The sequence below is a fragment of the Oncorhynchus gorbuscha genome, linkage group LG04 (genome assembly GCF_021184085.1).
Source record: "Oncorhynchus gorbuscha isolate QuinsamMale2020 ecotype Even-year linkage group LG04, OgorEven_v1.0, whole genome shotgun sequence".
NCBI lineage: Eukaryota > Metazoa > Chordata > Actinopteri > Salmoniformes > Salmonidae > Oncorhynchus > Oncorhynchus gorbuscha.
This window is the reverse complement of record NC_060176.1, coordinates 60,810,560-60,838,099: the sequence shown is the minus strand read 5'-3', so window position 1 is coordinate 60,838,099 and position 27,540 is coordinate 60,810,560. Positions and strand designations below refer to the sequence as shown.

General features: G+C 42.1%; 3 protein-coding genes across 3 annotated transcripts; 2 read left to right on the top strand and 1 right to left on the bottom strand.

The window, feature by feature from the left end:
- Positions 1 to 236: 236 nt before the first annotated feature.
- LOC124033022 (hepatocyte nuclear factor 1-alpha-like) lies at positions 237 to 10,645 on the top strand. Its single transcript, XM_046344949.1, has 4 exons — positions 237 to 787; positions 1,933 to 2,132; positions 9,623 to 9,773; positions 10,624 to 10,645. The coding sequence occupies exons 1-4, from the start codon at positions 501 to 503 to the stop codon at positions 10,643 to 10,645; spliced, it is 660 nt and encodes a 219-aa protein (XP_046200905.1). The 5' UTR covers positions 237 to 500.
- A 7,427-nt stretch (positions 10,646 to 18,072) lies between these two features.
- On the top strand, positions 18,073 to 19,385 carry LOC124033021 (hepatocyte nuclear factor 1-alpha-like). The gene is made up of 4 exons (XM_046344948.1): positions 18,073 to 18,165; positions 18,347 to 18,460; positions 18,628 to 18,709; positions 19,007 to 19,385. The coding sequence occupies exons 1-4, from the start codon at positions 18,073 to 18,075 to the stop codon at positions 19,138 to 19,140; spliced, it is 423 nt and encodes a 140-aa protein (XP_046200904.1). The 3' UTR covers positions 19,141 to 19,385.
- Positions 19,386 to 22,859: 3,474 nt separating this feature from the next.
- Positions 22,860 to 26,626, bottom strand: LOC124034400 (protein CUSTOS-like). Its single transcript, XM_046347552.1, has 6 exons — positions 26,450 to 26,626; positions 26,246 to 26,276; positions 26,018 to 26,116; positions 25,012 to 25,076; positions 24,809 to 24,908; positions 22,860 to 24,660 (listed from the first exon to the last, which is right to left on the bottom strand). Exons 1-6 carry the CDS (start codon positions 26,577 to 26,579, stop codon positions 24,303 to 24,305), a joined length of 783 nt encoding a protein of 260 aa, XP_046203508.1. The 5' UTR covers positions 26,580 to 26,626; the 3' UTR covers positions 22,860 to 24,302.
- Positions 26,627 to 27,540: the final 914 nt, after the last annotated feature.

The window sequence follows — 27,540 nt, the reverse complement described above, 5'->3', positions numbered from 1 at the left end:
AAGCGACTTACAGCTGGAATCGCAGCAAAAGGTGTCGCTACAAAGTATTAACTTAAGGGGGCTGAATAATTTTGCACGCCCAATTTTTCAGTTTTTGATTTGTTAAAAAAGTTTGAAATATCCAATAAATGTCATTCCACTTCATGATTGTGTCCCACTTGTTGTTGATTCTTCACAAAAAATACAGTTTTATATCTTTATGTTTGAAGCCTGAAATGTGGCAAAAGGTCGCAAAGTTCAAGGGGGCCGAATACTTTCGCAAGGCACTGTAGCTCAGAACGAGACAAGAAGAAAATTGAATGGGGGAAAATTAAATGTGTTTTCCTGAACTGAAGAAAGACAGAAAGGTAATGACTCCAGAAGCCACAATTATTCATCTTTTGTGTAAGCACTTGACTGCAGTGTGTCTGTCTTAGTGTGTGAATATGTGTATGTTTGTGACCTGTGGCCTGCGTAGTCTGTGTGTTGTGCTAGTGAGGTAAGGTTTAGGCAACAGTGTAATGGAGGGAGAGGAGAGGAAATGGGGCCCTGGGCGTCTGACTAATCTCCAGAATGAGCTTAGCTGGGCACTGCTGGGCTCTGGACTGTCCCGGGAGGTCCTGGTCCAAGCACTGGAAGAACTGGAGCAAGAGAGGGTCACCCCTGGAGCAGAGAAGGGGGACAGGGGAGATGGAGAGAGTTCGGAGGAGGGAGAAATGGATTTTCCACCACCAATATTCCAGGAGCTGGAGGCACTACCCTCAGAGGAGGCAGCCAGACAGAGGGCTCTGGTCGACCAACTTCTGCAGTAAGTAGCTCCCAAATCTCTTCCCTCCACCTTATCCTCTCCTTAACAACATACACATCAATCTCTTCATTTCATCAAACCTCATCTATTAATACAACAACAAAATTGACACATCCCTTATTTTCTTACACACGCTTTAATTTCTCAAAACAATGCCCAGCTCATTTGTTAAAAATAGTTTAAAAACCAATACATTTTAGGGTGGTTACTTGATTCTGTTTTCCATTCTCTTTCTGCTATCTTTTCCTGATGTTTTCTCACCAAGAAAAGAGTACAAATAAGTGAGTTGTTCTTGGTCTTTATCAAATTTGTTTCCCTACTCCCCCCTTCCTCCCTCGTTCTCCTGCCCCCTCTTCCTCTTTATGAGATCTCTCTTGGCCTCTGAGGTGGATTTAAAGGAGGGTTCCTCCTTTCCTGATTACTAATTACCCAGCATTATTCTCTGGCCATTTCTATCGTTGAATGAACTGCATGCATGGGTTAAGATGAACAGAAATGTGCTGTGTGTGTGTGCTGTGTGTGTGTGTGTGTGTGTGTGTGTGTGTGTGTGTGTGTGTGTGTGTGTGTGTGTGTGTGTGTGTGTGTGTGTGTGTGTGTGTGTGTGTGTGTGTGTGTGTGTGTGTGTGTGTGTGTGTGTGTGTGTGTGTGTGTGTGTGTGTGTGTGTGTGTGTGTGTGTGTGAGAGAGAACAGATGTTAGTCAACATTTACTACAACTTGGAAGGCCATTTCATTTTCACCACATTTCAAACTACACAAATACCTCATATGATGGTAAAACTGCTCATTGTGTATAGCTTGAAGTTGGCAATTGTACAATAATTAGCATGAAAACACAGAACTTGACCAATCATGCCTTAGTATCAAAATTTATCAATCATAGACAATGCTTTTGTATATTTTAATATACATAATAGCTATGTTATGTACTATTGCTAGCCATTAAGGTTTGTGTCACAGCAAGTAGGCTATATTTCTGGGTATTATTTCAAGTGACCGGAGAGAGCTGGACTTTGCCCTACTGTACGCCCCGTATCTCTTGCCAACATCCCTCTCTTTCCTTCCCTCCCTTTACGCGCATGAGTTTTGTCTGTGTGTGTATGTGTGTGTGTGTATGTGTCTGTGTGTATGTGTCTGTGTGTGATAGGAAGGATCCATGGCATGTGGCAAAACTGGTGAAGAGCTACATGCAGCAGCATAACCTCCCCCAGAGAGAGGTGGTTGAGTCCACAGGCCTCAACCAGTCCCATCTCTCCCAACACCTCAACAAAGGCACACCCATGAAGAACCAGAAACGGGCTGCTCTATACAGCTGGTATGTCAGGAAGCAGGGCAAGATTAGCCAGCGTGAGTATTTGGCCAGCTGATAAACTGACCCTGTCTGTACTGCAATATGACATTACAGTATGGACTCTAAGTGTAACATTTACACTATCGTTCAAAAGTTTGGGGTTACTTAGAAATGTCCTTGTTTTTGAAAGAAAAGCACATTTTTTTTGTCCATTAAAATAACGTAAGAAAAGATCAGAAATACAGTGTAGACATTGTTAATGTTGTAAATGACTATTGTAGCTGGAAACAGCTGATTTATTTTGATGGAATATCTACATAGGCGTACAGAGTCCCATTAGCATCAACCATCACATTACATTTACATTTAAGTCATTTAGCAGACGCTCTTATCCAGAGCGACTTACAAATTGGTGCATTCACCTTATGACATCCAGTGGAACAGTCACTTTACAATAGTGCACCTAAATCTTAAAGGGGGGGTGAGAGGGAATACTTATCCTATCCTAGGTATTCCTTAAAGAGGTGGGGTTTCAGGTGTCTCCGGAAGGTGGTGATTGACTCCGCTGTCCTGGCGTCGTGAGGGAGTTTGTTCCACCATTGGGGGGCCAGAGCAGCGAACAGTTTTGACTGGGCTGAGCGGGAGCTGTACTTCCTCAGTGGTAGGGAGGCGAGCAGGCCAGCGGTGGATGAACGCAGTGCCCTTGTTTGGGTGTAGGGCCTGATCAGAGCCTGGAGGTACTGAGGTGCCGTTCCCCTCACAGCTCCGTAGGCAAGCACCATGGTCTTGTAGCGGATGCGAGCTTCAACTGGAAGCCAGTGGAGAGAACGGAGGAGCGGGGTGACGTGAGAGAACTTGGGAAGGTTGAACACCAGACGGGCTGCGGCGTTCTGGATGAGTTGAAGGGGTTTAATGGCACAGGCAGGGAGCCCAGCCAACAGCGAGTTGCAGTAGTCCAGACGGGAGATGACAAGTGCCTGGATTAGGACCTGCGCCGCTTCCTGTGTGAGGCAGGGTCGTACTCTGCGGATGTTGTAGAGCATGAACCTACAGGAACGGGCCACCGCCTTGATGTTGGTTGAGAACGACAGGGTGTTGTCCAGGATCACACCAAGGTTCTTAGCGCTCTGGGAGGAGGACACAATGGAGTTGTCAACCGTGATGGTGAGATCATGGAACGGGCAGTCCTTCCCCGGGAGGAAGAGCAGCTCCGTCTTGCCGAGGTTCAGCTTGAGGTGGTGATCCGTCATCCACACTGATATGTCTGCCAGACATGCAGAGATGCGATTCGCCACCTGGTCATCAGAAGGGGGAAAGGAGAAGATTAGTTGTGTGTCGTCTGCATAGCAATGATAGGAGAGACCATGTGAGGTTATGACAGAGCCAAGTGACTTGGTGTATAGCGAGAATAGGAGAGGGCCTAGAACAGAGCCCTGGGGGACACCAGTGGTGAGAGCGCGTGGTGAGGAGACAGATTCTCGCCACGCCACCTGGTAGGAGCGACCTGTCAGGTAGGACGCAATCCAAGCGTGGGCCGCGCCGGAGATGCCCAACTCGGAGAGGGTGGAGAGGAGGATCTGATGGTTCACAGTATCGAAGGCAGCCGATAGATCTAGAAGGATGAGAGCAGAGGAGAGAGAGTTAGCTTTAGCAGTGCGGAGCGCCTCCGCGATACAGAGGAGAGCAGTCTCAGTTGAATGACTAGTCTTGAAACCTGACTGATTTGGATCAAGAAGGTCATTCAGAGAGAGATAGCGGGAGAGCTGGCCAAGGACGGCACGTTCAAGAGTTTTGGAGAGAAAAGAAAGAAGGGATACTGGTCTGTAATTGTTGACATCGGAGGGATCGAGTGTAGGTTTTTTCAGAAGGGGTGCAACTCTCGCTCTCTTGAAGACGGAAGGGACGTAGCCATCGGTCAGGGATGAGTTGATGAGCGAGGTGAGGTAAGGGAGAAGGTCTCCGGAAATGGTCTGGAGAAGAGGGGAGGGGATAGGGTCAAGCGGGCAGGTTGTTGGGCGGCCGGCCGTCACAAGACGCAAGATTTCATCTGGAGAGAGAGGGGAGAAAGAGGTCAGAGCACAGGGTAGGGCAGTGTGAGCAGAACCAGCGGTGTCGTTTGACTTAGCAAACGAGGATCGGATGTCGTCGACCTTCTTTTCAAAATGGTTGACGAAGTCGTCTGCAGAGAGGGAGGAGGGGGGGGAGGAGGATTCAGGAGGGAGGAGAAGGTGGCAAAGAGCTTCCTAGGGTTAGAGGCAGATGCTTGGAATTTAGCGTGGTAGAAAGTGGCTTTAGCAGCAGAGACAGAGGAGGAAAATGTAGAGAGGAGGGAGTGAAAGGATGCCAGGTCCGCAGGGAGGCGAGTTTTCCTCCATTTCCGCTCGGCTGCCCGGAGCCCTGTTCTGTGAGCTCGCAATGAGTCATCGAGCCACGGAGCGGGAGGGGAGGACCGAGCCGGTCTGGAGGATAGGGGACATAGAGAGTCAAAGGATGCAGAGAGGGAGGAGAGGAGGGTTGAGGAGGCAGAATCAGGAGATAGGTTGGAGAAGGTTTGAGCGGAGGGAAGAGATGATAGGATGGAAGAGGAGAGAGTAGCGGGGGAGAGAGAGCGAAGGTTGGGACGGCGCGATACCATCCGAGTAGGGGCAGTGTGGGAGGTGTTGGATGAGAGCGAGAGGGAAAAGGATACAAGGTAGTGGTCGGAGACTTGGAGGGGAGTTGCAATGAGGTTAGTGGAAGAACAGCATCTAGTAAAGATGAGGTCGAGCGTATTGCCTGCCTTGTGAGTAGGGGGAAGGTGAGAGGGTGAGGTCAAAAGAGGAGAGGAGTGGAAAGAAGGAGGCAGAGAGGAATGAGTCGAAGGTAGACGTGGGGAGGTTAAAGTCGCCCAGAACTGTGAGAGGTGAGCCGTCCTCAGGAAAGGAGCTTATCAAGGCATCAAGCTCATTGATGAACTCTCCGAGGGAACCTGGAGAGCGATAAATGATAAGGATGTTAAGCTTGAAAGGGCTGGTAACTGTGACAGCATGGAATTCAAAGGAGGCGATAGACAGATGGGTAAGGGGAGAAAGAGAGAATGACCACTTGGGAGAGATGAGGATCCCGGTGCCACCACCCCGCTGACCAGAAGCTCTCGGGTGTGCGAGAACACGTGGGCGGACGAAGAGAGAGCAGTAGGAGTAGCAGTGTTGTCTGTGGTGATCCATGTTTCCGTTAGTGCCAAGAAGTCGAGGGACTGGAGGGAGGCATAGGCTGAGATGAACTCTGCCTTGTTGACCGCAGATCGGCAGTTCCAGAGGCTACCGGAGACCTGGAACTCCACGTGGGTCGTGCGCGCTGGGACCACCAGATTAGGGTGGCCGCGGCCACGCGGTGTGGAGCGTTTGTATGGTCTGTGCAGAGAGGAGAGAACAGGGATAAACAGACACATAGTTGACAGGCTACAGAAGAGGCTACGCTAATGCAAAGGAGATTGGAATGACAAGTGGACTACACGTCTCGAATGTTCAGAAAGTTAAGCTACGTAGCAAGAATCTTATTGACTAAAATGATTAAAAATGATACAGTACTGCTGAAGTAGGCTAGCTGGCAGTGGGTGCGTTGTTGACACTACACTAATCAAGTCGTTCCGTTGAGTGTAATAGTTTCTGCAGTGCTGCTATTCGGGGGCTAGCTGGCTAGCTAGTAGTGTTGTTTACGTTACGTTGCGTTAAAAGAACGACAATAGCTGGCTAGCTAACCTAGAAAATCGCTCTAGACTACACAATTATCTTTGATACAAAGACGGCTATGTAGCTAGCTATGTAGCTAGCTACGATCAAACAAATCAAACCGTTGTACTGTAATGAAATGAAAATGTGATACTACCTGTGAATGCGACCGGGTTGTTGAGTTCTATTCAGTAGACCTTGGCTAGCGTTGGCTAGCTGTTGGCTAGCTAGCAGAGTCTCCTACGTTAAGGACGACAAATAGCTGGCTAGCTAACCTCGGTAAATTAAGATAATCACTCTAAGACTACACACTCTAAACCTAAACAACACAATTATCTTGGATACGAAGATACGAAGACAGCAAAGACAGCTATGTAGCTAGCTAACACTACACTAATCAAGTCGTTCAGTTGAGTGTAATAGTTTTCCCAGTGCAGCTAATCAGTGGACGTTAGCTAGCTGGCTAGTGAAGACTACGTTAGGACGGCGAAATACGATAATTACGCAATTATCTTTGATACAAAGACGGCTATGTAGCTAGCTGAGAAGAAATTGCTAAGATTAGACAAATCAAACCGTTGTGCTATAATGAAATATAATGAAATGTAATGAAAAAGTTATACTACCTGCGGGAGCGAAGTGGGATGCGACCACTCGCTCCAAACCGGAACCGGAAAACTGTGTTCCAGCGGCAAGTTGTGTTAGCTAATCCAAGTTTATAACTTTAAAAGGCTAATTGATCATTAGGAAACCCTTTTGCAATTATGTTAGCACAGCTGAAAACCGTTTTAAAATTGATTGATTAAAATTAAAATAGCAATAAAACTGTCCTTTAGACTAGTTGAGTATCTGGAGCATCGGCATTTGTGGGTTCGACTACAGGCTCAAAATGGCCAGAAACAAATAATGGTCTTCTGAAACTAATCAGTATATTCTTGTTCTGAGAAATTAAATTAAGAAATTGCCAAGAAACTGAAGATCTCGTACTACTCCCTTCACAGAACAGAGCAAACAGGCTCTAACCAGAATAGAAAGAGTAGTGGGAGGCCCCGGTGCACAACTGAACAAGAGGACAAGTACATTAGATTGTCTAATATGAGAAAGTCCTCAACTGACAGCTTCATTAAATAGTACCCGCAAAACACAATTCTCAATGTCAACAGTGAAGAGGCGACTCCTGGATGCTGGCCTTCTAGGCAGAGTTGCAAAGAAAAAGCCATATCTCAGATTGGCCAATAAAAATAAAATATTAAGATGGACAAAAGAACACAGACACTGGACGGAGGAAGATTGGAAAAAAGTGTTAAGGACAGACGAATCTAAGTTTGAGGTGTTCGGATCAAAAGAAGAACATTCGTGAGATGCAGAAAAAATGAAAAGATGCTGGAGGAGTGAACCATCTGTCAAGCATGGTGGAGGCAATGTGATGTTCTGGGGGTGCTTTGGTGGTGGTAAAGTGGGAGATGTGTACAGGGTAAAAGGGATCTTGAAGGAAGGCTATCATTCCATTTTGCAACACCATGCCATACCCTGTGGATGGCACTTAATTGGAGCCAATTTCCTCCTACAACAGGACAATGACCCAAAGCACAGCTCCAAACTATGCAAGAACAATTTAGGGAAGAAGCAGTCAGCTTCTGGATGGAGTGGCCAGCACAGTCACTGGATATTAACCCTATTGAGCTGTTGTGGGAGCAGCTTGACCGTATGGTATGTAAGAAGTGCCCATAAAGCCAATCCAACTTGTGGGAGGTGCTTCAGGAAGCATATTGGGTGAAATCTCTTCAGATTACCTCAACAAATTGACAACTAGAATGCCGAAGGTCTGCAAGGCTGTTATTGCTGCAAATGGAGGAATCTTTGACCAAAGCAAAGTTTCAAGACACAATTATTATTTCAATTAAAAATTATTATTTACAACCTTGTCAACGTCTTGAATATATTTCCTATTCATTTTGCAACTAATTTCATGTGTGTTTTCATGGGAAACAAGGACATTTCTAACTGACCCCAAACTTTTGAACGGTAGTGTATGTCAAATCATGACTACCTCATTCATTAATATTCACAAATAATTACCATAAATCTACACTGAGTGTACAAAACATTGAATACTCCCCTCCTTTTTGCCCTCAGAACATAAATGTATAATTGTTGTGCAATTTATAGGCTATATTGAGGCTATATGGCGTTAGTGTGAAGCCTATAAGTCTAATTAAGCTACAGGTAGAAAAAGTTCATGTTCATCCACTGAGGAAAAAAATAACAATCTGAGTTTAACTCAATAAGATAAAAGCTGTGAAATTGAGAGTTGAACAAGAGAAGGGAGGGCCAGAAAAATAGACTGTTTGGGAAAGATTTGGTGAAGTGGCAAAAGAGGATGATAGCAGTGCCGGTAATGTTATGTGAGGCATTCTAAAGTCATAAGATAGGGACTTCAAATAGGCCTATGGCATGTCAAGGGAACTGTAGCCTACTGTTCAGATGGGTTAAATGGAAACTGAAATCTGGACACTGACTGTAGGTCTATAACCTCTAATATAGCCTAAATATTAACTCCTGCAGAATAAATGATTTCTTGCAGTAAAATGACACCAAATGTAGGCTAAATTTTGACTCCGGAAAAGGAATGGAGAAATATGATTTCTTTATTTCAGCATCTTGGGAGAATTCGAATGTGCAGTTAGTTCCCGTTTGTTGGTTGTGTCATCTTTATCAGCATCATAAACGCTGACAACTCAACCACATAAGATATGCATTCAAGACAAACTGAAATCTTATCAGAAACATGTTGGTTCATTTTCACAGCTCTCTATTTACTTACAACCAGTCAAACTGATGTAATTTGGAAATTTAGCATAGAAAAGCTTTTTTGTTGTTATTTATTGCATTTTCTTCCTGGTCCCTAAAAGTCTTTGCTCAGCGAAAGAAGCAGAGATGACTGAGAACTTCACAGATGTCAACTAGATTGAAGCATTCATTCTATCGATCTATGACATTATTTTTGGAGAGCAAGGTTTTATTTAGTCTTCTCGGGCAACATATAGCCTAATGGCAGAAGAGAAACTGCATGTATCTAATAATAGACATGTTGACTAACAAATATCCTACCAAAATGAAGCAAATTATAAGCAGAAACATATCTAAATCAGGCCCCCTGTCAAAAAATAGTTCTGCTGTCTCTGACTGCCTACAGAGCATTTTCTATACTAGCGGGTTAGGGACAGGTGCGGGCCTCAGATTTTCACTTTATCACATATAGTCTGGCAGTTGAACAAACAGATGACCCATGGACCACTGCCATGAACACCAACATGAAGTTCATTGGATCATGTCAAATTAGGTGTCACGTGAAACCTATATACATTTTATATATACATTTTCAACAATTGTCCATCCTAAAATGTAGGAATAAGCAAAGGCTTTGATTTCTGGTCAAACAGATGTAAAGGGGGTCTTAGACAACATCTACCAGAAGGCGTATTTAAAAGTATTAGAAATTAGTAAATCAAAACATAATGTTGAAGTAAAGCCCCCTGCCAACTAATATCAACACTTATATTTTGTTTTGGCAAAATTACATGCCGTCTGTAAGTTTAAGAAACAGTGGCTTGTGATTCCATTACCGAAAACCTACATACCTCTAAGATATTTTCTAGATGATAAAAGTTCACAGCAGTAGCAAGTAAAGGTAGGTAAAGGTACCAATTGGTTGGTATTTTTGTTGATATATAGTTTGTTTATGAATTATTAAGTCATTAAAACTCAATTCTGTTACCAAATCTTTAACGGAATTACTGCATTTGTGTCACGTGTGCTCCCTCTCCGGCCTCTAGGTCACCAGGCTGCTCGTTATGTTACCATGTTCCACGCACCTGCGCGTCATCAGACTCACCTGGACTCCATCACTTCCCTGATTACCTTCCCTATATATGTCACTCCCTTTGGTTTCTTCCCTAGGTGTTATTGTTTCAGTTTCCTGTCTGTGCGTTCATGTTTCTTGTTTTGTTTATTAAATGATGCACTCCCTGAACTTGCTTCCTGACTCCCAGTGCACTCGGTACAAATTAAATAGGCTACAATGGGAAATCATAGTAGTCCCAAACCACAGTTGGATCTCAGTTGCCACTGTCCTCCCTTCCACTGGCATACTGTTATGTTCAGCTCCTAACTTTTTCTCTCTTGTCATTTCGTGGTCAAAACAAGACTGTGAAAAAAGTCCGGACAACCCCTTTCTCTCACTCTGCCGCTCTCTCGCTCTACTCTCTCTCTCCGGTTAATGCCACCTCTCCCAGCTCTTACTGGCACCTACCATGACACCTACCACCTACCCTCTTTCCATTTACTGTAATAAGCATCCTCACCCATTGAGCACTGCCCGACACCGGACGTCCATGGGCGTTCAAAAGTAGTTGAAATTTGGTCAGCCCGCCCTTGCCTGACCAAATCTGAACCAATCATAGACTGTGTTTCTCAAGATTGGCGAGCACAGTACAGTAGAACACAGTAGAGAACAGAGTGCAGTACAGTAGAGCACACTAGAGTAGGGTACAGTATACTGTACTTAACATATCTACTTTTCTCTACTGTGCTGTACTGTATTGTACTGTACTCTACTGTGCTGTACTGTGATGTCCAAACCTGTGAAACATAGACGTCTATGATTGTTTAAGTTTTAGTCTGGTCCGGACAAACCAAATGTGGTCTTGTTTGGGGCCAGAGCTCATTACAGTAATAGCCAGTGTGTAGAATAATACCCAAATGTGTACCTATTCAGGATACATCACTATGAAGAGAATGATATTCCTGTCCACAATTATGCATTTCTGTATTGTAGCTTACAGATCAGAGACCCATGATGTCAGGGCTGGTTCCAGGTATAAGCTACATAAGTGACTGCTATTTTTTAGTTATTTATTTATTTAACCTTTATTTAACTAGGCAAGTAAGTTAAGAACAAATTCTTATTTGCAATGGCGGCCTACCCCGGCCAAACCCGGACGACGATGGGCCAATTGTGCGTCGCCCTATGGTACTCCCAATCATGTCCAGATGTGATTCAGCCTGGATTCGAACCAGGGACTGTAGTGACGCCTCTTGTATTGAGGTGCAGTGCCTTAGACTGCTGCGCCACTTGTTATGGGGCCGCGACCCAAATGATTCTTATTTTAAAAAAGGAACTTAGTCAAGAGTTAGAATAGTACAACATTAAAGGTGCAATATCTAAATTTGGTAGTGCATCAGCAGTTTTTGTCTTCTTATGTCAGTCACTGACAGTCTCTCAATTAGCCCATGTTACCGTGTTAATTTTGGCAGCTATTTTAGATTTAGTTTTAGTCTTAGTCTAAAAATTCATTTTTAGTCATTCACATTTGAGTCACTTTATCCATCCTTAGTTTTAATTATTATTAGTTGACTAAAACTCTGGACAATTTTAGTCTGTTTTTTTTGTCAAATAAGTCAATGCATTTTTTTGTTGTATCAAATAATGAATATTTAGGCTACCTCTAACTTCCATTATGTGCACATTCAGATAGCCTTGTCCATCTAGGCCTACTGTCCCCTCTTATACCTTAACTGGCAACATTGATAATGTGGCAGATTGTAACCAATGCCAGCCATATTTAACCATATTGGCTATAAAGTAGGGTTCCCAAACTAGCGACCCGCGGGCCAAATGGTTTTATTTGGCCTTGCAATTCTTCATTTTTGGACTTAAAAGACTGTAAAAAGACCAGGAAATCAGCTCAAAGGGATTTTAATTTAAGCATTTTGTTCCCAAGTATTCCCATGCATAATAGAGACATGTGACAGTATACAAATGTAAGCAAGGTTTGAAATGATGTTTTAGTCAAAGATTATATCTGTTTGGGCTTCTTGCGGTCAATTTACAGTCTACAAAATATTTGTAATAATGTTCCGGACCCCGACTAACCACTCTCTAAACAAATCGTCCCGCGGATTAATCTAGTTCAGTGGTTCCCAAACTTTTATAGTCCTGTACCCCTTCAAACATTCAACCTCCAGCTGCGCACCTCCTCTAGCACCAGGGTCAGCGTACTCTCAAATGTTGTTTTTTGCCACCATGGTAAGCCTGCCACACACACATGATACATTTATTAAACATAAGAATTCGTGTGAGTTTTTGTCACGACCCGGCTAGTGGGAAGTGACAAAGAGCTCTTATATCACCAGGGCACAAATAATAATATAATAATAATGAATAACTTTGCTCTTTATTTAACCATCTTACATATAAAACCTTATTTGTACATCGAAAAATCTAAATAACTCACAAGTTAATGAGAAAGGTGTGCTTGAAAGGATGCACATAACTCTGCAATGTTGTGTTGTATTGGAAAGAGTCTCAGTCTTAAATAATTTTCCACACACAGTCTGCGCCTGCATTTAGTTTTCATGCTAGTGAGGGCTGAGAATACACTCTCACATAGGTACATGGTTGCAAAGGGCATCAGTGTCTTAACAGCACGATTTGCCAAGGCAGGATACTCTGAGCTCAGCCCAATCCAGAAATCTGACAGTGGCTTCTGATTAAATACAATTTTCACAGAACCGCTTGTTGCAATTTCGATGAGGCTCTCTTGTTCAGATATTGGTAAGTGGACTGGAGGCAGGCTGATGAATCCAGTTGTTTGTGTCATCCGTTTCGGGAAAGTACCTGCATATTTGCGCACCCAACTCACATTTGACATTGTCCGTAAGCTTGAGTTCATTTGCACAAAAAAAAATCATACAATGATGGAAAGACCTGTGTGTGGTCCTTGTTAATGCAGACAGAGAAGAGCTCCAACTTTTTAATCACAGCCTCAATTTTGTCCCGCACATTGAATACAGTTGCGGAAAGTCCCTATAATCCTAAATTCAGATAATTGACGGGAGAAACAACATCATCCAGATAGGCCAGTCGTGTGAGAAACTCGTCATCATGCAAGCGGTCAGACAAGTGAAAATCATGGTCAGTAAAGAAAACTTTAAGCTCATCTCTCAATTCAAAAAATTGTGTCAATACTTTGCCCCTTGATAACCAGCACACTTCTGTATGTTGTAAAAGCGTTAAATGATCGCTGCCAATATCATTGCATAGTGCAGAAAATACACGAGAGTTCAGGGGCTTTGCTTTAACAAAGTCAACCATTTTCACTGTAGTGTCCAAAACGTCTTTCAAGCTATCAGGCATTCCTTTGGCAGCAAGACCCTCCCGGTGGATGCTGCAGTGTACCCAAGTTGCGTCTGGAGCAACTGCTGGCATGCGCATTACCACTCCACTATGTCTCACTGTCATGGCTATTGCGCCATCAGTACAGATACCAACACATCTTGAACACCAAAGTCCATTTGATGTCACAAAGCTGTCCAGTACTTTCAAAATATCCTCTCCTGTTGTCCTGGTTTCCAGAAGAGGATGTCTTCCTTAATTGACCACCCATAAATGTAACGGATATATACCAAGAGCTGTGCCAGGCCCGCCACGTCTGATGACTCATCCAGCTGTAACACACAGAATTCACTGGCTTGTATGCAAAGCAGTAATTGTTTCAAAATATCTCCTGCCATGTCACTGATGCGTCCTGAAACAGTATTGTTTGATGAAGGCATTGTCTGTATAGATTTTTGGGTCTTTTCCCCCAGCAGTGTCACTGCCATAGCCATGCCATCAGGAAGAATTAAGTCCTCCACAATAGCATGGCGCTTGCCTGTCTTAGCCACTCAGTAGTTCACCATATAAGACGCTTCTAGCCCCTTCTTATTAATGGTATCTGTTGCTTTTATAGACTTCTTTATACACACTCGAAAGTAGACTTAATTCTCAAATTGGCCTGTTTTGTTTCTAAATGTCTGCGCAAGAGTGAAGGTTTCATCGAGTTGTGAGATAGTACTTTTGCACATATAACACACTGTGGCTGAGGAAAGGCACTACTCCCAATATAAGTGAACCCCAAATCAATGTAGTTCTCATCAAATTTGCGCCTCTTCGATGGTCCAACGTCTCTGTCTGTTGTTTGGTGCTTTTCCGGGTAAGGGAGCTACTGTCAGTGTCCATGCTAGTTGGGCTTACAACAAATGTAGAATTACTGATGCTAGCAGAGCAACTTGTGTCGTCGACAAGTGCAGGTGTAGTACTGCTGGTAGTAGCAGTACTACCAGTGGAGCTGGTATGTGTCTCTATGGACGCGGGCCATACTTTTTATTTTTACCATATATCCATTTTCAAACTGAATGAGCAACAGCTACGTTTGGCTACATACGGACCGTTAGTGGAATTCCTGCGAGAGAGTAACGGTTAATGTGATTGGATGTTAATTATTTGACTAGGCTACCTGTATTTGACATTGTGTTGTTATTTCACTGAACACCAGATGGTTTGATTTTATTTTTGGCAGTGAAACGAGGCTACTCAGGCAAGAAAAAAACCTCACCCAAATGTATAACCATGTTGGAAAATATAAATGGACTGTATGAAAATGTGGGAAAAAAAGGAAAAAAAAGAAAAAAAAGGAAAAAAATTGAATCACATTTTTATTTGGCGTACCCCTGATGGCATTGTGCGTACCCCTGGGGGTATGCATACCCCAGTTTGGGAATACCTGATCTAGTTGATGATCTCTGCTATAAAGGCTACAAGTTCAACCATTTACAGCTCTGATTTTCTCCCCATCATAACCGTCAAGGGTGTAAATAACAATGGTTTCCTTGAAAGGGGATCCTTTGAGCTTTACAAAAATGCTAGAAGTATTACTTTTTTCCAACAAATTGCACAAAAAAACAACATCCGCAACTTGCATTTGCAGACTGCGGGAACACAGATGAGAGAGTAGTAGTGCACACGGAAAAATAGAGCTTCTAATGTGATCAAAGTAAAAGTAGCCTACATGAAAGTAAGAGAGAGAGTAAAAATTGTTTCTATATGAGGTCAGTTACAACTCCAGTGTCCTGGCTTCGCATCAGTTCAAAAAGATTGATGAGTGACTGAAGTACTTATACTTACTTACTTACTTATATGCCATTTAGCAGACGCTTTTATCCAAAGCGACTTACAGTCATGTGTGCATACATTCTACGTATGGGTGGTCCCGGGGATCGAACCCACTACCCTGGCGTTACAAGCGCCATGCTCTACCAACTGAGCTACACAGGACTACAGTGACCGCTTGGGAGCTGTGCTGGGCAGATTAGCTCAACCAGACCGTGCAACTGAAAGAAGTCAATTCTGCCAAGAATTGCATGAAATATTCTGCATGCATTTGTAGGATTGGACAAAACAGATAAAAGGCGCTTCATGTCAAATGTAATGTCCATTAGTCTCACATGGAATTATTGTCTCGTCCCATTTGTCAACTACACTGAACAAAAATAAATGCAACATGTAAAGTGTTGGTCCCATGTTTCATGAGCTGAAATAAAAGAACCCAGAACTGTTCCATATGCACAAAAAAACGTATTTCTCAAAATTGTTGTGCACAAATTGGTTTTGCCAAGATCATCTATCCACCCGACAGGTGTGGCATATCAAGAATCTGATTGAACAGCATGATAATTACACAGGTGCACTTTGTGCTGGGGACAATGAAAGGCCACTCTAAAATGTGAAGTTTTGTCACACAACACAATGAAAAAAGATATCTCAAGTTGAGGGAGTGTGCAATTGGCATGCTGACTACAGGAATGTCCACCAGAGCTGTTGCCAGATAATTTTATGTTAATTTCTCTACCATAAGCCGCCTCCAACATCATTTTAGATAATTTGTCAGTACGTCCAACAGACCACGTGCATAGCGTCGTGTGGGCAAGCGGTTTGCTGATCTCAGTGTTGTGAACAGAGTGCCCCATGGTGGTGGTGGGGTTATGGTATGGGCAGCCATAAGCTATGGACAACGAACACAACTGCATTTTATCGATGGCAATTTGAATGCACAAAAATACTGTGACGAGTTCCCGAGGCCCTGTATTCCCAGTCATGCGAAATCCATAGATTAGGGCCTAATGAATTTATTTCAATTGACTGATTTCCTCATATAAACTGTAACTTAGTAAAATCAATGAAATTGTTCCATGTTGCGTTTATATTTTTGTTCAGCATAAAATTATAAGTAATTGTAATAGTTAGGTCTTTTTTTAGGCCATCATTGTAAATGAGAATTTGATTTTAACTGACTTGCCTAGTTAAATAAAGGTTAAACATTGTTTTTCCAGGGCTTCAGGAATAGGTCGTTGACAAGTATTTTTCGTCATTTATTGGTTACAAAATAAACACTGGCATGTCAGCAACAACATTTCAAATTGGTAAATTTGTATACTCAGCTATCTAAACTTGTAGTAATCATGGTCGAATTACCAACAGGGCACGCAATTTCACTTAGGGCCCCCAAAAGGTTAGAGCTGGCCCTGAAATCCGTTACCATAATTCCATTGCCAGATGTAAAACCACTTCACTTACTGTAGTTCAATAACCAAAATATTTGTTTTTCAAACTCAAGGTGCCATGTCATAGCTGACACCCAGTTATTTTTGAAGCCATCTTTGAATCTTAATTCGTCTGTGCACATTCAGATAGCCTTGTCCATCTAGGCCTACTGTCCCCTCTTATACCTTAAGTGGCAACATTGATAATGTGGCAGATTGTAACCAATGCCAGCCATATTTAACCATATTGGCTATAAAGTAATCAGCCAAGACCTCAATAAAAAAAATTGTAGACCACCACAAGTCTGGTTCATCCTTGGGAGTAATTTCCAAACGCATGAAGGTACCACGTTCATCTGTACAAACAATAGTACACAAGTATAAACACCATGGGACCACGCAGCAGTCATACCGCTCAGGAAGAAGACGCGTTCTGTGTCCTAGAGATGGGCAAATCAATCCCAGAACAACAGCAAAGGACCCCGTGAAGATGCTGGAGGAAACAGGTACAAAAGTATCTTTATCCACAGTAAAACTAGTCCTATATCGACATAACCTGAAAGGCTGCACAACAAGGAAAAAGCCACTGCTCCAAAACCGTCATAACAAAAACAGACTACGGTTTGCAACTGCACATGGGGACAAAGATCGTACTTTTTGGAGAAATGTCCTCTGGTCTGATGAAACAAAAATATAACTGTTTTGGCCATAATGACCAAGCCGAAGAACCCCATCCCAACCGTGAAGCACAGGGGTGGCAGCATCATGTTGTGGGGGTGCTTTGATGCAGGAGGGACTGGTGCACTTCACAAAATAAATGTCATCATGAGGCAGGAAAATTATGTGGATATATTGAAGCAACATCTCAAGACATTAGTCAGGACGTTAAAGCTTGGTTGTAAATGGGTCTTCCAAATGGACAATGAGCCCAAGAATACTTCCAAAGTTGTGGCAAAATGGGTTAAGGACAACAAAGTCAAGGTATTGGAGTGGCCATCACAAAGCCCTGTCCTCAATCCTATAGAACATTTGTAGGCAGAACTGAAAAAGTGTGTGCACGCAAGGAGGTCTACAAACCTGACTCAGTTAAACCAGCCAGCTCTGTCATGAGGAATGGGCCAAAATTCACCCAACTTGTTGTGAGAAGCTTGTGGAAGGCTACCTGAAACATTTCACCCAAGTTAAACAATTTAAAGGCAATGCTACCAAATACTAATTGAGTGTATGTAAACTTCTGACCTACTGGGGATGTGATGAAATAAATAAAAGCTGAAATAAATCATTCTCTCTTCTATTATTCTGACATTTCACATTCTTAAACTAAAGTGGTGATCCTAACTGACCTAAAACAGGGATTTTTTTACTAGGATTAAATGTCATGAATTGTGAAAAACTGAGTTTAAATGTATTTGTCTAAGGTGTATGTAAACTTCAGACTTCAACTGTAAATACAAATTCTACACATGCTGGCGGCAGGGCAGCCTAGTGGTTAGAGCGTTGCACTAGTAACCTGAAGGTTGCAAGTTCAAATCCCTGAGCTGACAAAGTACAAATCTGTCATTCTGCCCCTGAACAAGCAGTTAACCCACTGTTCCTAGGCTGTCATTGAAAATAAGAATTTGTTCTTAACTGACTTGCCTAGTTAAATAAAGGTAAAATAAAAACATCTCAAATGGCTCTAAGTCTGTGCATATTATCAAATGATAATTTCAAAATATATCCACTGTAGTGTATTGTTTCCTTTTCTAGTGATGATCAGAAAACCGTCAGATATCAACTTTAATTGACATTTACAAAGTAGCCTAATCCATGTTTTCCTGGCCTATGTTGGTCAACAGGTCAAACAGTACCTGTCATCAACAACATGGGAGACGGGTTCACCACCCTTCAGCCAATCTCTTTCCAGCAGCAACTCACACAGCAGTTTCAGAATCATATGGGCCACAGTCCTTTCATGGCAACCATGACAGGGCTTCCATGTCACAGTAAGGCCACAGTGGCAGCATGTTATTCCTTCATTTGCCCTGTTGACATAAATACATGTATGAAACAAGGAATACGTGACATAATAAAACAGCTAGAACTAACAAGGGTTTCATAAAGTATCTCTGCACCTGCTCTCAGTTTCTCCATTGCAGTGTACAGCAAGTCCGATGTCTCCCTACCCTCCGTCCAGCCTACTGTCCCAAGCCATGGTTGTCACTGACAGCAGCAGCCTTGGAACACTGACCAGTCTAAGCACAGTCAGACAGGTACTGTGAAGCCAAATATTAACCAACATGAAAGTGATGCCATTAATATTCGCTTACATATAGGCTAAGTTATAGGATACAGGTACAGAAGTCTAGACTCACCGGCTAATGATCATAAAATAGTATTAATGTGGATTGAATCTGATAATTACTTTTGCATTGGTTAGATTCTGACAACAGACCCCGAGGAGGAGACAGAACCCATCCAGGATGACTCTCTACACCTGCAATCCCCCTCACCTGTGCCAGGTAAGAAACATCACTCTAGTGTGGAATATTTCCGTGAAGATGTAGTTTACATTTAAGTCATTTAGCAGACGCTCTTATCCAGAGCGACTTAGTTTGACACTACAGGGGAGATTCAAGACATTAAAAACAACTTAGCGTAACACATATTTCAAAGTCATTTAACCCATGGTAAAATATAAATATAACCCATGGTATTCTCTAGTTGGCAGTGAAAATATGGAATTTTAAATGCAGGTTTGTGATTGGAATGTTAGTAGAGAACCTGGAAACTAATAACTTACTATCGCTTTTTTCTAGTTTCCTCTGGGAACTTAAGAGTTTTATCCTCCCTGAAACTCATCCACCTCACCTCCTCTCATCTTCGCCGGCAGACATCAACTCCTACATTCCTGAACATATGGTCTCTACTGCACAGTGGCAACAGAATGTAACTACTATGTAATGTGAAGGGCTGGGGTTAGAGGTGTTTTACAGTAGGTAGAGAACTGGAATGAAGACGCAACACAAATTCACGAAATTTGCAGAAAAACTCTCTGCAGTAACATTTTCAAGAGAAGCCATATTTCCCATTCTGCCAGATACAGGCAGTACCAGTGAAAATGTAGACACACCTACTCATTCATGGGTTTTTCTTTATTTTCTACATTGTAGAATAGTGAAGAGATCAAAACTATGAAATAACACATGGAATCATGTAGTAAACAAAAAAGGGTTAAAAGGATTCTTCAAAGTAGCCACCCATTGCCTGAATGACAGCTTTGCACACACTTGGCATTCTCTCAACCAAGCTTCACCTGGAATGCATTTCCAACAATATTGAAGGAGATTACACATTTGCTGAGCACTTGTTGACTGCTTTTCCTTCACTCTGCGGTCCAACTCATCCCAAACCATCTCAATTGGGTTGAGGTCGGGTGATTGTGGAGGCCAGGTCATCTGATGCAGCACTCCATCACTCTCCTTCTTGGTCAAATAGCCCTTACACAGCCTGGAGGTGTGTTGGGTCATTGTCCTGTTGAAAAACAAATGATAGTCCCACTAAGCGCAAACCAGATGGGAATGGCGTATCGCTGCAGAATGCTGTGGTATCCATGCTGGTTAAGTATGCCTTGAATTATAAATAAATCAGAGTGTCACCAGCAAAGCAACATCACACCTCCTCCTCCATGCTTTATGGTGGGAACCACACATGCAGAGATCCTCCGTTCACCTACTCTACGTCTCACAAAGACACAGCGGTTGGAACCAAAAATCTCAAATTTGGACTCATCAGATCAAAGGATATATTTCCACTGGTCTAAAGTCCATTACTCATGTTTCTTCTGCAGCAGACGTAACTCTGGGTCTTCCGATTGTCTGGTGGTCCTCATGAGAGACCGTTTCATCACAGCGCTTGATGGCTTTCACGACTGCACGTGAAGAAAATGTTCCGCATTGACTGACCTTCATGTCTTAAAAGTAATGATGGATTGTCGTGTGTACACCCTGTGTACTTAGTACACAGGGTGTCAGACTTATACTGCTGATCTGAGGTCAGAGATAAACCATTATAAACAGCCTCACCTAAATCAATGCAAAAACTGCTGAGCCATTGATCCCCGTTGTACAATGAAAATATACACTCAACGAACAGTTTATTAGGTACACCGAACCAATGCTTAATTTGTAAATCGGCACCTGGGGGGGCTCTGCAACCTCGCTCTTAGGTATCGGAACGCATAAAAGAAAGAATCCCCTTTATAATAAAGTATTGTAGGCATATCATCGCATTTGTGTATTGGCATAGAGCAGTAGAGGGACTGACAACAGCTGCACACGTGTGGAACATTTTTAGTTGCCTAGGTTCTGGAAAGAAATGTGCCTTTTATAAATGCATTTCTGTCATTCTGTCATTTTGTACATGACTGGAGACTTTGGAAGAACATTTTTGAAAACTGCACAAATTATCAAAATGACAGGATACTTTGACACTGACAAACTGAGACCAATGAAAACGACTGCATCAATAGCCTAGGCTTGTGGAGACATATTGTAGGCTACAATATGAGGAGGAAATTATAATCCACTAACTCACCATGCACAGCTCACTCCCTGGTGACAGCCGGTGTCAGTGCAAAAAGCCTCTCGCTCTAGTTTTACAAAGTAAAACACACGCACGCACACACACCTAGGCTATTTCACTTTGTAAAACACACGCACGCACACACACCTAGGCTATTTCACTTTGTAAAACACACGCACGCACACACACCTAGGCTATTTCACTTTGTAAAACACACGCACGCACACACACCTAGGCTATTTCACTTTGTAAAACACACGCACGCACACACACCTAGGCTATTTCACTTTGTAAAACACACGCACGCACACACACCTAGGCTATTTCACTTTGTAAAACACACGCACGCACACACACCTAGGCTATTTCACTTTGTAAAACACACGCACGCACACACACCTAGGCTATTTCACTTTGTAAAACACACGCACGCACACACACCTAGGCTATTTCACTTTGTAAAACACACGCACGCACACACACCTAGGCTATTTCACTTTGTAAAACACACGCACGCACACACCTAGGCTATTTCACTTTGTAAAACAATATTTGGAAGTTGATCAAACATTTTGGTAGCCTACAGCAGATAGATTAATCTTCTATTCTCAGCAGGAGCCATTTGCTTTGCAACCTGTGTTTTCCTGCGATTGTATTTGAAATATTGCGAAAGGCCTGTTTTGTCTGCATGCTTTTCACTGAAAGATTTGCCACACATTCGACTGTAGGCTATGCCTTGTTATTGGGCAACACACAATCCACAGCTTGGTTATTTTTTAAAAGAAGCTATTGATCCTCTGTGGCTAAATTATACACTGCGTGCACAATTAGGATACATTTGGTTGTTTAACAAACAGTCAATCCAAAATGTTATTGAACCTCAAACCTGAATGTTTAACAAAGGAAAAGTGAGTTTTGCCTGCAGAATTATTAGGTAACTAAATTACAAAAATAATTTCTCCCAACTCACTTGTTAATTCTCCATTTTTAGAGTAAGTGTAACAAATAACACGAAATGACAATTAAATAAAAATGCTGGCCTTTCTAAAATATTCAGTGACCAATATAACCACCCTTCTTTTCAACAACTTCCATGAGCCTTCCATCCATGAAGTCTGTCAGTTTCTTGATCTATTCATGATCAACTTTCGCTGAAGCAGCAACCACAGCCTCCCAAATGCTGTTCAAAGAGGTGTATTGTCTTCCCTCACTGTAAATCTCACATTTGAGGAGGGCCCACAAGTTCTCAATAGGATTTAAGTCGGGTGAGGAACGGGGCCATGTCCTTATTCGGGCATCTTTGAGGCCCTTGCTGGCTTGCCAAGCAGTTGAGTACTTGGATGCATGTGTTGGAGCATTATCCTGGATAAAGATCATGGCCTTCTTGAATGCTGAGGACTTCTTCCTGTAACACTGCTTGAAGAAAGTATCTTCCAGAAACCAGTAGTAGGTTTGGGAGTTGAGTTTCAGACCATCTTCAACCTGAAAATGACTAACTACCTCACCCTTAATGAAAGCTGCCTATACCAGTACCCCTCCTCCACCTTGCTGGCGCCTGACTCCCATCCATCAAGTCACTCTCAAAGAAATACCCGAAGACAGATTTGTCAATCTTGACACTTCAACTTGTGAATCTTATTCAGTGGTGGTCATGTTTCAGCCTTCTTGACCTTGGCCATGTCTCTGAGCACTTGACACCTTGTACTTCTGGACACTCCAGGTAGGTTGCAGTTGTGGAATATGGTGGCACTGTAGGATACTGGGTTCCTGGTAGCTTTATGTTTCATTTCTATCAAGTCTTTTGCCGCTTTTCTTCCCCCTGTGTTTTTTTGCGCCCCAGTTGACTATTTGCAAACACAACGTTTGATTGTCCGGTGGTCACGCCTCAATAGTTCGGTATTTCAAGTGTTGCTTCCATCTGAAAGGTACTTTACCATTTTTGACTTTTCAGTGTCAGTTAAATCTATTTTTTGGCCCATTTTATCTGAGGTAATAATTATAATTATGCACACCTTGATATAAGATGTTATTCACTTTCACCACACCCTCCCTCATTACACAAATACATATCACCTGAAAATGATTAAATCCAATAAGCATTCAAGTTTATATGGTTTGGAATTTGAAAATATGCATAAAAATAATAAGATCAGAATACTCACTTGCCCAATAACTGTGCACGCAGGGTAGTCCTTTTCATTGTGTAGTATAGTATTCTGAATTATTTCATTTATTTCTGAACAGACAGCAGTAATTCTATAACTTTGGCAAATGTATTTCAATAAATCAGATAAATAATTGTTCATGCCATGAGAGGTACCGGATCAGGCCAAACAGTCTGTGCCGGATCCTGTTCTGGCAAGATCTAACTGAAATGAAGCACTGCACCCATCAAGTGCCGGTTCAGACCCCCTTTGCCTCCAGAGCAGCCTGAATTTTTCGGGGCATGAATTCTATTAGGTGTCGGAATATTTGGTTGCTCAATTGGTATCAAGAGACCTAACGTGTGCCAGGAAAACATTCCCCACACCAGTACACTACCGCCACCAGTCTGTACTGTTGACACCAGGCAGGATGGGTCCGTGGATTCATGCTGCTTACACCAAATCCTGACTCTGCCATCAGCATAATACAACAGTATTTGTCAGTGATCACATCCCCACTGGAGCTGCTTCTTCTTGTTTTTAGCTGATGAGGAAGGGAACCCAGTGTGGTTGTCTGCTGCTATAGCCCATTTGTGGCAAGGATCGACAAGTTGTGCGTTCCGAGATGCCCTTCTGCGCCGTTATATGTCTATTTGTGGCCCACCTGTTAGCTTGCACGATTCTTGCCATTTTCCTTCAACAAGCTGTTTTTGCCCACAGGACTGCCACTGACTGATGATTTTGTTTGTTGCACCATTCTCTGTAAACCCTAGACACTGTTGTCCGTCAAAAGCCCAGGAGGGTGGCTGTTTCTGAGATACTGGATCCGGTGCACCTGGCACAGATGATCATACCATGCTCAAAGTCGCTTAGGTCACTCGTTTTGCCCATTCTAACATTCAATTGAACAGTAACTGAATGCCTCAATGCCCGTCTTATATACCAAGCCACAGCCAAGTGACTCACTGTCTGTACAAGCGATCCATTTTTGTGAACAGGGTATTGTACCAAATAAACTGGCCAGAGTGTGTACGTTATCAACAGAGAATTGTTCATAAAAAAGGATTGTAGCATCCTGCTCATAAATTTACATGTAAGTCGAATTCAGTGTAAGCGACGTCCTTTACGAAACAAGGCGTAGAACAAATTGTGTTTTGGGTAGAGAAAACGGTCATCAAATATCTTGTGAAAGACTTATTTCACATTTCTGAAAGATCACATTGTTATTTTCTGGAATGCAATCTACATAGTACAAAATTGCTGTGATATAAGTGTATGACTTGACCATCTTATAATCAGTGATAAGATTCCCAAGTACAACAGGTCTCACAAGTATGGAACAAACAGCCAACATCCCAAATAACAGCACACAAGTCTCTCAGTGCTTTTATACTTCATCTGTGCCTTTTTTCTTCTTCTTCTTCTTCTTCTTCTTCTTCAGGGGTAGAATGTCCTCTTCTGGCCTCTTCTGCTCCTCATCGGATTTAGCATTAGGTGAGGATTCTCCACAGTGCTCTACCTCTCCACACTCCCCCTGGAGAGCTTTCCTTTTCTTATTTTTCTTTGGGACAGGGCTGTCCTCTCTTTCTGCCTCCTCTCTTTTGTTGTTGTTGTTCTTCATTTTCTCTGAGCTGGGGGACTCCGGCAGGGAATGTGTAATCTCACTGGGGAGAGCTGATGATAGGAGGTCTGTGACTGACACTGCTGCCTCTCTCAGTCTCATCTCCATTTCACTGTCACTGTCACTAGAATAACATTGCAGAAACAAACATTTATTACAGTATGCAATGCTACTGTATAAGGATTCCTCCCAATGTAGAAATGAAGGTGACATCAAACCACCTCACACATCCCAATGGTTAAAAGGCCAGGCCTAAATAGAACAAGCATCACCTTGAGCTGGGGATGGGCCTGCGCCTTACAGGAGGAGGAGGGGGATCAATGGTAAACTCTCCTGGGACAGATGTGGTGAACAGCTGGAAACCTTCAAAACCTTGAAATAAGATCAAGACCACAACCAGCATCTACATCACATCACACATTTTGTAATTACTGTACCAGTTTCAATGCAAACCAATTTATGGATAAACCCTCACCATCTTCACATTTGGTTGACTCTGTGCAGGGTCTTGATGTTTCTGCAGATATCACTGAAATACAACTGAACATCAAATTTCAAAGTTGGATTAAAGTAGGCGACTGAAAAGTAGACAGGTGATGGTAACATGAGGCAAAAGCTATAACAGTTTGATGTAGCTAGCTAAAATAGTAAAACTGATGTTTATTAACATTTTCCCATGACAAATAAGAAATACCTGTCAGATCCAGGAATGGCTGAAGAATTGCAACATTTACCTAGAACTAATGCTGCAGATAGCAATATTGGGTGATTTGAAAAGTCATAGTCAATCGATCAATAATATAATCATTATTTTAGAAGAAAAAGTTTAATTAATGTATAATCTGTAGAAACAATGAGAATAGAAAGGTTCAGTACTTTTGTGAAGCATCACAGCACAGTTGAAAAATATATGTCAAGTAGAGGGATAGAAAGGAGTGGTTGAATGGAACTGAAGGGTGGGACTAATAACAACAAGATAACAAATATAAAACATATGGTGTCTGTAAAAAGTATATAGGTTCAGAACTTTTGTAAAAGTTCAGTTACAATAGAAATCAAACTGGATTGACCTCAGAAATAGAGGAAGGCCAGGAACAAACAAAATATAACTATTGTAAAATAGATTGTAAAATGTGTAGAGTATGTACTGAAGGTAGGCCTAAGTATTATTGTAAAATGTGTAGAGTATGTACTGAAGGTAGGCCTAAGTATTATTGTAAAATGTGTAGAGTATGTACTGAAGGTAGGCCTAAGTATTATTGTTTATTAGTTTACTCCAATTGGGGGAGGGGTGGTAGGGTTTGCAGAGAATAATAAAAGGTATATTCTAAATTTTAAAAAAGTGTGTGTGTAATATATATATATATATATATATATAGGCTCAAAAATATATGGGGGATTCGAAATAACGCAATTACATTGATGGAAGCAAAAATCTAATCGAAATAAATATATTTATAAATAAATATAAAAATAAATACCTGTCAAGCAGAGCCCCTAATTTCTTTGCAACGTGCGCACGGAACTCCGGGGTTGTCTGTAACTCGTTCCCATCATGTTCATGTTTAGATACAGCCACACTGTTGACCATGGTATATCATAAAACAGTATAAGCGTAGCTGGTAAAGCGAAGCTTGATACAAAACCTCTACTCATGAAGAGTCAAAAATAGATGGGATAGCAGCATTTCAGAGTAAATTAAAACTCACCGACGGGATTGCTTGACATTGCTTACCCCATCTAAAACAATAGTAGTTACTGTTAGGACGTTGCTGTCGTTTTGGAGAAAGATAGATTTGCTCGTTGGCTCAATATTTCACACACTTAGCTAGCCATCTCCGTTAGCGTTAGCTAGATAACTACATCAGGGTCTTAGCTAAAACAAAGGTACACTAAAGTTTGGCCGAATTTACCTGCCGGGTTGGCATTGTGTGTGCCATTAGTTCCATATGTGCCAAAACTCCAAGCTGCTTCCTTAAACTGTTCTAGATCTTCATCTTCACTGCTTGAGTCTTCGGCCATCGTCCCAACAGGCGCTGACATGTTGGATCGAGCACGTGTGGCTACAAAGCCATGCACTATGGGTAATTAATTATTTCAGGGCAAACGGTTGTCACAAGTTCCCCAGCCACAATGTCCAAATTGGCTATGTATCGTAAACATTTATAAAAACACAAATTAGCTTTTTGGTCTTAATTTAAGGTTAGGCACAATGTTTGCAACGTGGTTAAGGTTTGGTTTAAATCTTATTTTAAGATGATAAATTGTAGAAATGGACGTGGTATAGCCATAATTATGACTTTGTGACTGTGGTAACTAGCGGCGACAAGGCAAACCAGCACGCTACAATGGTTAGAGTTTGACGAGTGAAACCAACATTTTTCTTCAAAAACTTTTGATAATTTCCCCTTCGTTCTGCAGAATATAAAAGGCAATGTTAGGTGGGCTTCTAGTTCTTACCAGATCCTCACTAAGTAGACATCCAAAGATGTAGACAATAGTATTTGATATAGAGTCTATGGTTCGTGAAATGTAACATTCAAGACACCACACTTTGTAGTCACTGAGATGTCTGACAAAAAACACATTCATCTATAGGCAAAAGTACAATATGTTCAATAAAAATCAATGTTTTTTTTGTGTAAAATCCATAATTAGTGTTAATTTCAAATCAAACTTTGCCACATGCTCCGAATACAAGTGTAGACCTTATCGCGAAGTGCTTACTTACAAGCTCTTAACCAAAAATGCAGTTCAAGAAGAGTTAATAAAATATTGACCAAATAAAATAAAATATTGACCAAATAAAATAAATAAATGTAACATAATAACTAGGCTATATACAGGTGGTACAGGTACAGAGTCAGTGTGCCGGGGTACAGGTTAGAGGTCATTTGTACATGTAGGTGGGGGTGAAGTAACTTTGCATAGATAGTAAACAGCGAGTAGCAACGGTGTAGAAAACAAATGGAGGGGGGGGGGCAATGTAATAGTTCAGTGGCCA

Coding starts and splice junctions, on each gene's coding strand:
- LOC124033022 (XM_046344949.1), top strand. CDS start 501: ATGGAGGGAGAGGAGAGGAAATGGGGCCCTGGGCGTCTGACTAATCTC. Junction 788..1,932: donor CTGGTCGACCAACTTCTGCA/GTAAGTAGCTCC, acceptor TGTGTGTGATAG/GAAGGATCCATGGCATGTGG. Junction 2,133..9,622: donor GCAGGGCAAGATTAGCCAGC/GTGAGTATTTGG, acceptor TCCGGCCTCTAG/GTCACCAGGCTGCTCGTTAT.
- LOC124033021 (XM_046344948.1), top strand. CDS start 18,073: ATGGGAGACGGGTTCACCACCCTTCAGCCAATCTCTTTCCAGCAGCAA. Junction 18,461..18,627: donor GTCTAAGCACAGTCAGACAG/GTACTGTGAAGC, acceptor TGCATTGGTTAG/ATTCTGACAACAGACCCCGA. Junction 18,710..19,006: donor ATCCCCCTCACCTGTGCCAG/GTAAGAAACATC, acceptor GCTTTTTTCTAG/TTTCCTCTGGGAACTTAAGA.
- LOC124034400 (XM_046347552.1), bottom strand. CDS start 26,579: ATGTCAGCGCCTGTTGGGACGATGGCCGAAGACTCAAGCAGTGAAGAT. Junction 24,909..25,011: donor GTCAACCAAATGTGAAGATG/GTGAGGGTTTAT, acceptor TCTTATTTCAAG/GTTTTGAAGGTTTCCAGCTG. Junction 24,661..24,808: donor AGGCCCATCCCCAGCTCAAG/GTGATGCTTGTT, acceptor ATGTTATTCTAG/TGACAGTGACAGTGAAATGG.